This window comes from Cebus imitator, unplaced genomic scaffold (assembly GCF_001604975.1).
Source record: "Cebus imitator isolate Cc_AM_T3 unplaced genomic scaffold, Cebus_imitator-1.0 Scaffold485, whole genome shotgun sequence".
Lineage (NCBI taxonomy): Eukaryota > Metazoa > Chordata > Mammalia > Primates > Cebidae > Cebus > Cebus imitator.
The window spans coordinates 1,363,608-1,376,888 of record NW_016107800.1 but is presented as its reverse complement, the minus strand read 5'-3'; the positions used below and the strand labels follow the sequence as shown (position 1 = coordinate 1,376,888).

At 39.9% G+C, this 13,281-nt stretch overlaps 1 protein-coding gene across 1 annotated transcript in view; it reads right to left on the bottom strand.

The window, feature by feature from the left end:
• Positions 1-820: 820 nt before the first annotated feature.
• CLPX (caseinolytic mitochondrial matrix peptidase chaperone subunit X) overlaps positions 821-13,281 on the bottom strand; it is a 43,631-nt gene continuing 31,170 nt past the window's right edge. Inside the window, 7 exon segments of the mRNA XM_037732961.1 lie at positions 821-1,283; positions 4,360-4,466; positions 5,463-5,555; positions 6,704-7,003; positions 10,744-10,908; positions 11,952-12,040; positions 13,139-13,281. The exon segment at positions 13,139-13,281 is cut by the window's right edge and continues 2 nt beyond it. Coding sequence (XP_037588889.1) covers positions 1,193-1,283; positions 4,360-4,466; positions 5,463-5,555; positions 6,704-7,003; positions 10,744-10,908; positions 11,952-12,040; positions 13,139-13,281 — 988 coding nt within the window. The 3' untranslated portion in view covers positions 821-1,192.

Below are 13,281 nucleotides of genomic sequence, written 5' to 3'. Positions count from 1 at the left end.
CTGTACTACAGATACAAAAACTTAGCCAGATGTAGTGGTACGCACCTGTAGTCCTGCTACTTAGGAGGCTGAGGCATGAGAACTGCTTGAACCCGGGAGGCAGAGGTTGCAGTGAGCTGAGATTGTGCCACTGCACTACAGCCTGGGTGACAGAGCAAGACTCTGTCTCAAAGAAATAAAATAAAATAGGTATGTATCTTTCTGAAGATTTAAGGCAGACTTCAATTCTGTGTACTCGCCCATAGTACTAAAATGTATTAAAGACAGTAAATAAGGCCGGGTGCAGTGGTTTACGCCTGAAATCCCAGCACTTTAGGAGGCCGAGGCTGGCGGATCTCAAGGTCAGGAGTTCGGGACCTGTCTGGCCAACAAGGTGAAACCCTGGCTCTACTAAAAATATGAAAATTAGCCGGGCGGGGTAGTGCATGCCTATAATCCCAGCTACTCCGAAGGCTGAGGCAGAAGCATCATTTGAACCCGGGAGGCGGAGGTTGCAGTGAGCAGAGATCAAGCCACTGTACTCCAACCTGGGACACAGCGAGACTCCATCTTTAAAAAAGATGGTAAATATCAGACAAGTTGGTAAGAAAATAGCCTTTTTTACAGAACCATTTGGGGTTAGTGTCATGCATTAGCAGATAAGAAGACAAGTAATACAGCTAAACCAATTATCAATTATCAAAATATAGTTCTTCAGGGTATTTTTCAATGTAATTTTTAACTACTTGAAAACTACCTGGTCCAATTTTTAAGATGAATAAAATTCCAATATTTTCAGAAGTACATGTGAGTAAAAAAGGTAACACTAAAGAATGGTATCTCAATATTCAATTTTAAAGAATTTATTTTCCCATTTGTAGAGTAACATTATTGTAAAATCCAGTTTTGCAATACCTTCACTGCCTAAAAGAATTCCTAAGAATTTTCTTAAAGCATATTTTTTAAAAAACTGAACCAAAATAATGTACATTTTATCTCTAAATACCGTGTCATTAAAGTCCATATAACGTCCTCTGTTAAATCAATGTGATGTTACCATAATATACATGATCTGATTCTTTTCCTAAAGGCTTCTCTGACCATGTATGATATCCAAGATAGATCCAATGCCTTTAATATCAGACTGCAGAGACAGTTATGATCCTAAACAAAAGAAGGAAAAGCTGTATGTACAGGACAGCAGTATTACAGTTTAGCTGTTTGCAGCATCTGCTTGGCGGGGCCATCCTTCTTCTTCAACTCCAGAGTCATACTCCTCTTCAGAGGACTCTTTCGTTGGAGCCCTACAATGAAAAGTCATGTTTTTTTAAAATTATAAATGCAGGTAAACATGATCTTTAAAATCAAAACAGCAAAGTAACCCCCCTAGCTAAGAAAGCCACAATAATAGAAAATATTAGGAGCACTTTTTTTTTTTTTTTTTTTTTTTGGAGACAGAGTCTCGCTCTGGATAGAGTGCAGTGGCACAATCTCAGCTCACTGCAACCACTACCTCTCGGGTTAAAGTGATTCTCCTGCCTCAAGCCTCCCAAGTAGCTGGGACTATAGGTGTGTGCTACCACACCCGGCTAATTTTTTGTATTTTTAGTAAAGACAGAGATTCACCATGTTGGCTAGGATGGTCTCAATCTCTTGACCTCGTGATCTGACTGCCTCAGGCTCCCAAAGTGCTGGGATTACAGGTGTGAGCCACTGTGCCTGGCTGGAGCAATTTTAATATTGTGCCATGGCTCACACCTGCGACCTCAGCACTTTCGGAGGTCAAGGAGAGCAGATCACCTGAGGTCAGGGTTTCAAGACCTGCCTGGCTAACCTATAGTAAAGCCCCATCTCTACTAAATATACAAAAATTGGCCAGGTGTGGTGACGCACGCCTGTAATCCCAGCTCCTCAGGAAGCTAAGGCAGGAGAATCACTTGAACCAGGGAGGTGGAGGTTGCAGTGAGCTGAGATCATACCACTGTACTCCAGCCTGGGCGACAGAGACAGACTCTGTCTCAAAAGAAAAAAAAATTGCTTAGTAATACGGGAAACAGACTATACAACCAAAAGTTGCAAATAAATTTCCCAACATTTTCCCTGACAAATTCCAAAAAAAAAAAAAGGACAACATGGCTTCAACTGTGAAGGCTTAAAAAATCTTTTCTCCAAGAAATAAATTATCATCTGGTTTTCTTTTTTTTGGGACGGAGTTTCACTCTTGTTACCCAGGCTGGAGTGCAATGGCGCGATCTCGGCTCACCGCAACCTCCGCCTCCTGGGTTCAGGCAATTCTCCTGCCTCAGCCTCCTGAGTAGCTGGGATTACAGGCACGCACCACCATGCCCAGCTAATTTTTTGTATTTTTAGTAGAGACGGGGTTTCACCACGTTGACCAGGATGGTCTCGATCTCTTGACCTCGTGATCCACCTGCCTCGGCCTCCCAAAGTGCTGGGATTACAGGCCTGAGCCACCGCGCCCGGCATCATCTGTTATTTCAACTCAAATGCTTGAATTTAGCATATATATGGTAAAGAAGGTAACTACTTCTGACTAAATCCATCTTGTCTCAAATTAGTAAAAATTATAATTCAGATCACCAGAATTCCTTTAAAAGCCACATATCAATGTCATTCAACAATAAAAATAAAAGATTATGTCTCTCTCTGGTCTAAGTTGTTCGAACCCAAGCAACTGCCTCCAAAGTTATCTTGAAAGAGAAGTAAACATAAAATATAACATACCAGAGTTAAACAGAAACCTAACTTTTGTGTAGGTGACATTAATGTCAAGCATTGTATAATAAATTATTTATATAATAAATCAGGGGTTAGGAAACTGTAGCTTGCTAGCCAAATCCAGCCCAGTGCCTTTTTATTTTTTTATTTTTAATTTTTTTTTGAGACCGAGTCTCTCTGTCACCCAGGCTGGAGTGCAGTGGCACGATTTTGGCTCACTGCAACCTCCTCCTCCCAGGTTCAAGGGATTCTTCTGCCTCAGCCTCCCAAGCAGCTGGGACAATGGGCATCTGCCAGCATACCTGGCTAATTTTTGTACTGTTAGTACAGATGGGGTTTCAACATATTGGCCAGGCTGGTCTCAAATTCCTGACCTCAGGTGATCCACCCTCCTCAGCTTCCCAAAGTGCTGGGATTACAGGCATGAGCCACCATGCCCGGCCCATTGCCTTTTTAAAAATTGTGATTTTTTTTTTGAGACAAGGTCTCACTCTGTCACCCAGGCTGCAGTACAGTGGTGCAATCACAGCTCACTGCAGCTACAACCTCTGAGGCTCAAGCGATCCTCCCATCTCACGCACCCACGTAGCTGGAATACCTAATTAAGAAAACAAATTTTTATTTTTATTTTTGTAAAGACAGATCTCCCTATGTTGCTCAAGCTGGTCTGGAATTCCTGGGCTGAAGGGATCCTCCAGCCTCAGCTTCCCAAAGTGTTAGGGTTACAGGCGTGACCCACTATGTCCAGCCCCATTGCCTGTTACTGCAAATAAAGTCTTACTGGAACACAGGCATAATCATTTATTTATGTATTGTCTTCTAGCTGCTTTCTTGCAATGAGAGCAGTGTTGAGTAGCTGTAAACCAGACCTCATGGCCCTAAAGTATTTAGCCCTTTATGAGGCAATTTGCTGACCCCTTCAAATAAGATAAATATATAGGTAAAAAAGGTGAATTTGTCAACTGATGACACTACTACTGAGAGAAAAAATTATGACAGTTTTGGTCTTGTGAAAGACAAGTCATTAATAAATTTAGAGAATTAGCAGCAAAGTTCATTTTAGTCTCATTTGGATTACTTTTCTTTTTCTTTTTTCTTCCTGGAACAGATATTATAGATGGAGTACTTTTATGTCTCTTTTAAAACATTTTCCTTTTAGGGGAAAAAGGTGGAGAGCAATTTTGAAGATCAATTTTTTTTTTTTTTTTAAGAATAAGTTTCACTCTGTCGCTAGGCTGGAGTACAGTGGTGCTATCTCAGCTCACTGCAACCTCCACCTCCTGGGTTCAAGCGAATCTTGCCTCGGCCTCCTGAGTAGCTGGGACTACAGGTGCATGCCACCACACTCAGCTAATTTTTGTATTTTTAGTAGAAACGGGATCCGCCTGCCTTGGTCTCCCAAAGTGCTGGGATTACAGCCGTAAGCCACCACGCCCGGCCTGAAGATCAGCTTTCAAAGGCTCACAAAATAATATTATTTTATAAACCCAAATTAGATTTTTCTAAAGCAAAGTTGAGATTATTGCTTCCCTTACAAATAAAAGAATTTTTATGTAATTTTAAAATGACAAACCAACAAACACAGCGATGAGGAGCTGATCTTAAATGTTATATCTGTTCTGGCTTGAAAATACACTTTACCGGATGTATCCTGGTTCCTTTTTTCCTTCTACGACTTCTTTGTCAACCTCCACACACACGATATCAGAATTAGGGACTTCAAACATTGGTTCTAGTAACAGCTTTTCCTAAAGAGATAAAAGGTAATGAATCCCACTGAAAACAGATTACATATAATGCGTTTATTCTATAAGTCACAAATGGGAATCCATGCACTCAAGGAAAAACAAACAACAACAACAAATATGTATATAGCTTTATATCTATTTGGGATTGCAGGCACGTGCCACCACGTCTGGCTAGTTTCTTGTATTTTCAGTAGAGATGGGGTTTCGCCATGTTGCCCAGGCTGGTCTCGAACTCCTGAGCTCAGGCGATCCACCCGCCTCAGCCTCCAAAAGTGCTGGGATTATGGGTGTGAGCCACTGCACCCGGCCTGTTTATTTATTTATTTATTTATTTATTTTTTGGAGAGATGAGGGTCTCTCCATGTTGCCCAGGCTGGTCTCAAGCAATCCTCCTATCTCAGCCTCCCAAAGGGTTGGGATTATAGGTGTGAGTTACCAGGCCCGATCCTGATTTTCTGTTTCATTAATCATATTATGTATATGTCCTTGGTTGCAAACATCTTAAAGTTCATTTTTGAAAAAAAGCAAAATATAATCTAGAGTGATTTAAAAAAAAAATCAGCTGGGTGTACTGGCTCACACCTGTAATCCCAGCACTTTGGGAGGCTGAGGCGGGCAGATCACCTGAGGTCAGGAGTTTGAGACCAGCCTGGCCAACATGGTGAAACCCTGTCTCTACTAAAAATACAAAAATTAGTTAAGTATAGTGATTCTTGCCTATAGTCTCGGCTCCTTGGGAGACTGAAGTGGGAGGATCGCTTGAGCTTGAGCCTGAGCCTGAGCCTGAGCCTGGAAGGTAGAAATCGCAGTTAGCCAAGATCACACCATTGTACTCCTTTATTTGAGACTCTGTCATTTAAAAAAAACCCAAAAACTAAAAAACAACTTTATGCCAATTTTCTAGACATATTTTCCAAAAGAAAAAAAGAGAAGCTTAATATTCTCAAAACTCAGACCAAGAAATAATCTAGTTTTTATAGAATAATGCCAACTCACCATTATGGACCGAAGGCCTCGTGCACCTGTTTTTCGTTCTAGTGCCAATCTGGCTATAGCTTTCAAAGCGTCCTCAGTAACATTCAATTCACACTACAAATACATTAAAAATAAATTATAACTTTTAGTTGTTAATTTCTACCTCCAGAAAATGTACCACCAAGTAAGGGCACGATTTGTCATGGTGTTTTGGAACCCTGCCTTCAAGAAGCACTTGTTTCTATCAATTAAGCTGTGACAATATCAGCATTATGAGTATCAAGTTTGTTCTTAAGCTTGAAGAAGTTTTCTAGATCGACACGGACTCCCTAGGGTTTTTTTCAACGTTTACTAAACCTCTGTGTGTTACATACTAGGGATTTAATGATGAAGACATCATCTTTGCCAAGCGACTTGCAGTCTATTGTGTAGTGACAGATGACAGATTAGCCAACTTGCATTTATAGTCCAGTGTATGCACATGGAGCTCAGGGAGCAGCCAAGGGGGAGGCATCTAAATAAGACCAGGGAACCACTGGAGGATTTTGAGCAAGGGAGTAAAAACATTAGCCTTGTCTTTACTCATTCAACAACTATTTAAGAACTTAGTATCTATTTGTTGGACACTGTGCTCAATATCCATTCTGGAAGTAAAGAGAAAGATAATGATATTTTGGTGGTGGTAGTCACAGGCAGACATGAGCCAGGCAGACCAATTCCGAACTAAATGTGGGGGTCAAGGTGAATAACAACAAAGGGGTTGACTTGAGGCAGGGGCAAAGGAGAGAAGGAGACTGATATTTAGAGACACAAAGTTCATAAAACCCAAACCATTTATCTGATTAGGTATGTGAGCTAGAGTGACCGCCAGGTATTTGGCTACAGAGACATTTATGTGGGACTAATAAAACTCTACTTAGGCAAAAGAATACAAAAATACACTATGTCACAAAAAAGCATTTAGAATGTCAAGGCTGAAAGGACAAGACAATCCTGTATATTTGGCTTGGAGGTACTGGAGGAGGCTAATGGCATTATTTTTCTTGGGATTTAAGCTACAATGATGGTTTTAATTCGTAGAAATAAAGCCAACTCCTAAATTCTAACATAATACAATATGCCTTCCTTGATTCCTAGATCCGTATTTAGTAAGGAATAAGTTGGTGTTCTAAATGAGCAGAACTTGTTTTTGTTGTTAGGTTAATTTATGTAGAATTTCAATAGCAAGAAAATTAAGGAGTACAAAAAAATAAAAATCTAACCTTATCCATGCTGAATAAGGCCTGGTACTGAGGAATAACAGCATTTCGTGGCTCAGTTAGTATTTGTACAAGTGTTTTCTCATCTAGGCTATGCAATGGAACCACCACAGGCAACCGTCCCACAAACTCAGGAATCATGCCAAACTCAATCAGATCTCTGGCTTCCACGTGACGTAATAACCGATCTTTTTCTTCAATGTCTTGGTGAGTATTTGATTCCCCACTTCGATTAGCAAGGTCTGCAGCAGCTGCAGCCCTTCTGCCTTTCCCCAGATTAGATGGTGTTCCAAATCCAAGATACTGCCAAAGAAATGATGCATATTATAAATGGTAGAATCAAATGATACTTTATTAAATACTTTTCATACCCATTTCATGTGATCTTTGCAACAACTCTGTGAAGACGGTTTTATCATCATTTACATCTTACAAAGGAAAACAACAGGCTTAGAGAGGGTAAATATCTTGACCAAAGTCTTATTGCTGTAAGTGGCAAAGCCAGAATTTGAACTCAGGTCTGCCTGCCTTCAGAATTGAGAACTTAACCACTACATAATAACCAACTCTCAAAGAATGAATTCTAGTAAAAGCAGATAAGTAAGAGCTAGAAGTCCCTTAGAACTCAGATAATAAGGTTGCAGGGTTTATTCAAGACTTAGATGAGTTCAAAGGTATAAAAACTATAAAAAGAGAGCTACAGGCCAGGCATGGTGGCTCACACCTGTAATCCCAGCACTTTGGGAAGGCAAGGTGGGCAGATCACTTGAGGTCAGAGGTTCAAGACCAGCCTGACCAACATGGAGAAACCCTGTCTCTACTAAAAATACAAAATTAGACAAGCGTGGTGGCGCATGCCTGTAATCCCAGCTACTCGAGAGCTGAGGCAGGAGAACTGCTTGAACCCAGGGATGGAGGTTGCAGTGAGCCAAGATTGCACCATTGCACTCTAGACTGGGCAACAAGAGCAAAACTCTGTCTCAAAAAAGAAAAAAAAAAAAAAAACAGCTACAAGCAACCTAATGAGAAAATTATCTGTAAGTGTCTTAAGTCACTGCTAAATCATGACTCCTCCAAGATCATGATTTTGGTTCGCATACATCGGCCTATGAGTTAGAATAATTTAGATTTTATTTAAAAACATGTAAGGATGACATCAAACAAGAATGCTAACTTTTGCATAGTCATAGTCCTTCAAAAAAATAAAAAATAAATGCTAACTTTGCTGAACAAGGTTGGGTATATAAAGGCATATGGATCTTGCTTCAGTCAACATAAAAGAACTGTACTCGGCCGGGCGCGGTGGCTCAAGCCTGTAATCCCAGCACTTTGGGAGGCCGAGGCGGGTGGATCACAAGGTCAAGAGATTGAGACCATTCTGGTCAACACGGTGAAACCCCGTCTCTACTAAAAATACAAAAAATTAGCCGGGCATGGTGGCGTGTGCCTGTAATCCCAGCTACTCAGGAGGCTGAGGCAGGAGAATTGCCTGAACCTAGGAGGCGGAGGTTGCGGTGAGCCGAGATCGCGCCATTGCACTCCAGCCTGGGTAACAAGAGCGAAACTCCGTCCCCCAAAAAAAAAAAAGAACTGTACTCCAGGAAATTCTCAGAAAGTTTAATTTTGCCATGTCATACGGCTTTTGTTAAAAGAACAAGAGAAGTACATGATATGTGCAAACATAGCCTAAGCTAAAAATCTGTTTGCAGGCTGGGCATGGTGGCTCACATCTATAATCTCAGCACTTTGGGAAGCTGAGGCAGGTAGATCACTTGAGGTCTGAAGTTCAAGACCAGCCTGGCCAACATGGTGAAACCCCATCTCTATTAAAAATACAAAAATTAGCCACGAGTGATGTGCACCTATAATCCCAGCTGCTTGTGAAGCTGAGGCAGGAGGGTAACTTGAACCTCAGAGGTGGAGGTTGCATTGAGCTGAGATCACGCCACTGCATTCCAGTCTGGGCAACAGAGTGAGACTCTGTCTCAAAAAATAGAAATAAAAATAAAAAATCTGTCTGCCATGGACTGAATATTTAAGTGTCCCCAAATTTGTATGCTGAAATCCTAACGCTATATTATCAGGAGGTGGGGCCAGGTAATAAGAATTAGAGCACATGGAAGGCATACGGAGCTTGCTTCAGTCAAGGTAGTAAGAACTAAAGCCCATGATTGCTCCCCTGATTTTCATTAATAAAGTTCACAGCTAAATGGAGTGACCTAATTCTCAACAAAACAGAACTACAACTTAAACCTTCCTTCTATAAATTTCTGCTTCTTTTTCTGACATTATTTTTAAATCTTCTGTCCTGTATGTTTCTAGCTGCAAATCCTTTTTGGAAGTATAAAGAAGTATTAATTAAAAATAAATATTAGAACATGGTCTTTGCTTTTACAGAATTTCAAATACAAGGTTATCTTTCTTTCACACACACATCCCCCAAAGAAATAATTTCTTCTAATTTGTTAAGCTAATTTATGCAGAATTTCAATGACACAGAAAACAAATTTTCATATTAAGCTACGTTTTGGCTGCTGTTGAAATTTTGCATAAATTAGCAGAAAAATAAAAATCTAACCATATCTATGCTGAATAAGGCTTGGTACTGAAGAATAACAATAATTACGTGGCACGGTTAGTATTTCTAAGCGTTCCCCCACCTAGGCTAGGCAAAGGAACGACCATGGGCAACCACGCCATTAGCAGCATTATAATTATGATTATTATTTTTTACTACTACAAAACTATTACTTAAACTACTAGTACATTTAAGGCCAAGAAGACAGCTGATCTATGACATACAGATTTCAAATAGAATGTTATAAAACACTAAAGTGATCACTTGGGACTATCATGCAAACTACAAAAACCATGGAAAATACAGGTGTTTTCTGGGCTTCCTGCCACTATTCTCACATTACATTTTGTTGTAATCAATCAAAAAATTAGTATTGGGCATGTATTATGAGGATATGAAGAAACAAGTCCCAGACCCAATTAGAAGTAGAGGCCATTAAGAAGAAACACCTATAAAACTAGGTGGGATCACAACCCTTCCCACATCTGCCAAAATGCTCCCCTCCATTTGTGAAAGTCAGCAGTGATCTATGGTAGACTCTATGAGCAAGGGCAATGGAGATAAACTTTATTGGGCTCCCGTGAGTTGGGCAGAGGGAATGAACAGAAATTTTACTGATGCAGCAACTCCAATAACGAACTCCCTAGATAAAATATTAAGTTGAACTCATCAAGTTACACTTTTAAAATGCCCATACAGGCCAGGCACAGTGGCTCATGTCTGTAATCCCAGAATTTTGGGAGGCCGAGGTGGGTAGATCACAAGGTCAGGAGATCAAGACCATCCTGGCCAACATGGTGAAACCCCGTCTCTACTAAAAATACAAAAATTTGCTGCTGTGGTGGCACATGCCTGTAATCCCAGCTTCCTGGGAGGCTGAGGCACGAGTATCACTTGTGAACCCAGGGGACAGAGTTGCAGTGAGCCGAGATCACACCACTGCACTCCAGCCTGATGACAGAGCGAGACTCCATCTCAAACAAACAAAATGCTCATATATAGATGATATTTAGATCCTAACTTAACATTGTTGATAGGTTCTTGGAAACTCCAACTTTAAGCAAAACACCGTACAACATGTCCTCCAATAATGTCATTTTATCCAATAACATTTCCTTATAAAATTGATAAGGAAAAATTAGTTTTTCGCTTAACGCTGCAGTTTCCAAGAACCTATGGGATGACATTAAGTGAGGACTTACTGTACATTTTTCTTTGGTTTGGCCGTATTGGCCAGGCTGGTCTCAAACTCCTGAGCTCAAGCAATCCAACTGCCTCAGCCCCTCCCAAAGAGCTGGGATTACAGGCATGAGTCACTGTGCCTGGTCCTGTATATTTCTGATATGCTCTAAGAAAACCCAACTCTTAAGAAACGGTGACTGGTAGCCTGCAGATATGAGAATAGAAACTAAGTGTACATTCTTTAAATGCTCTATCCTTCTAGGAACCCCTAAGAAAAACTTACCTTTTCATTTTTCCTCCTGCTGATGATTCTGTCTAAACCATTGAAAGCACCAGATGCAACAAACAGGATGTTTGTTGTATCAACTTGTACTGTTTCTCCACGGAGCTTTCGGGAATTCTTTTCTGGAACATTGACTATTGTGCCTTCTAGTAGTTTTAGTAAGCCCTAAAGAACAAATGATTTACAGCATCACCATATTTATAAGTGCATTATTTATTATACTTTAGACAATAGGATTCAATGGGGAAAACAATGTGATTATGGTCAATGAACATAACTAATCAAACTCTCATATTTCTATAACTAATAAGAAAATCTAATGTATTTATCACATTAATAATGAATTTATTTGAAATGGTTACAGAACTCCTGATGCACTGTAATTCAGGAAAACAGTCAACCTAAGAGGTTGTTTTTGATAGTAAAGACATAATTCTGACATAAAGGCAGAATTAGGACTGTATAAAATGGGGTTCAAACATGGTAGGAATATGTAAATGTCCCCAAATTTGTATGTTGAAATCCTAGCCCTGTATTATTAGGAAGCGGAGCCAGGTAATAAGAAATTGATGACATATCTTTCAAATAAATTAAAATTCTATTCCAGTTATAGTATTAAACTTTGAGACTACCTATATGTGGAGATGGTTTTATAAAAAAAATTCCAGCACATCACTGTGATTATACCTCTACACGTCTCTGTCAAAAAGTGAAACAATTTTCCTCACCCTGTAATAGTTTATGTCATAACTAGTTACCATTAAAAGGTCAAGTTGGCCAACAGATCATTGTGGCTTCAATTATGGCTCTACGAGGCATTAAATACTATTTTATACCTATCTTTTAACTAATTGGAAGGAATAAGAAGCATGTACATAGTTCATTCATGTCTAGTTAGAATCACAGCTTTCTTCAAGAGTCTTTTAGAAATGCTGAACTGAGCCTTTAAGGAATAAAAAAAGTAAAGATTAAATTTCATTTTTTCTGTTCTTCGAAATATTTTAAATTTCCTAACAAGGTAGTTTGTTATTTCAAATTGTCAACAACTTTCTTTGAGGATCTCAACTACTTCAAAATGGTATGTGGAGTTTGGGGGTGGAAGAAATAAAACAGAATCTAATTGAATGTGAAACCAAACGTACAATATTTGGGAAGCTGATGTATTCCCTTCCTTTTAGTGGGCTTGAACAAAATATTCAACTGCTTACTTGCTGAACGCCTTCTCCACCTACATCGCGTAATTGATGAATGCCTGGCACACTGCCAATCTTATCTACTTCATCCAGAAAGACAATTCCTATAATTTAAGGAGGATTCTATTTATAATATGAAAAATATATATACACAAGATAGCCTCAGCTTTAAAAGACTAGGCAGCTAGACAGCAAGGTTATTTGATCTTTCATACTTAACATATGCAATAGCTTATTATAAAAATCCACTTTTATTTCTCCCATCCATCATTCTGTACAACTGCCTGTAATTTGCTTTATAGAATAATATTTAGGTATAGTAACAAAATCTCGACAAGAGTTATTTGCCCCACTAATGTATATGAATTCTTTATACTATCTAAGCAGGAGGTATCTGCAGTGCTAGTATTAGCAAAACTTTAGATTACTCTTTCCCACCTATATTGTCTTAAAGGAATCTGAACAGACTCTTCAGGTAAACAAGAACAGATGACAGATGAAGGAGCAATGCAGCATCCACGACATTCTGTAGGTCAACAGGCTAACCTGTTTCTAGAGTCATCTGGTACCCTCCACCCTTGCTCCTGCCCTGCCCTGTCTTAATCTAAGCATTAGGAGTCTTGAGGGGAGTTAAAACAAGAAAAGCAATGGTAGTATTAAAGATCTAATAGGATAGTAATTTGGCCTGTTTTGTTGGGTTTTTTTTTGAGACAGAGTCTTGCTCTGTCGCCGGGTTGGAGTGCAGTGGCACGATGTTGGCTCACTGCAACCTCCGTCTCCCAGGTTCAGGTGATTTTCCTGCCTCAGCCTCCTGGGTAGCTGGGACCACAGGCACACGCCACCACGCCTGACTAATTTTTTGTATTTTAGTACAAACAGGGTTATACCATGGCCAGGATGGTCTCGATCTCCTGACCCCGTGATCCACCCGCCTCGGCCTCCCGAAATGCTGGGATTATAGGCGTAAGCCACCATGCCCAGACAATTTGGCCTGTTTTTACCCTACCAGCCAGCTTAGTGACAAAAAGGCAAAGCAAACTATGTGGCCCTTCATCAGTATGCTAGAAATCATGTAACATAGGTACTTTTATGTAATTACAGAATTTTAGTCCTTAACTCAAATTAGGAATTATATTGTCTCTTAATGTTGGACTGATTCCCCAGTATACTAAATCTGGAGACAGATCATGTTGAAAACATACCTTGTTGTGCTTTTTCCACGTTATAATTGGCATCTTGGAGTAGTTTGGCAATCACAGATTCAATATCTTCACCCACATATCCAGCCTGAGTCAAAGTTGTACAGTCACAGATAGCAAAAGGGACATCAAGGCATTTAGCTAGG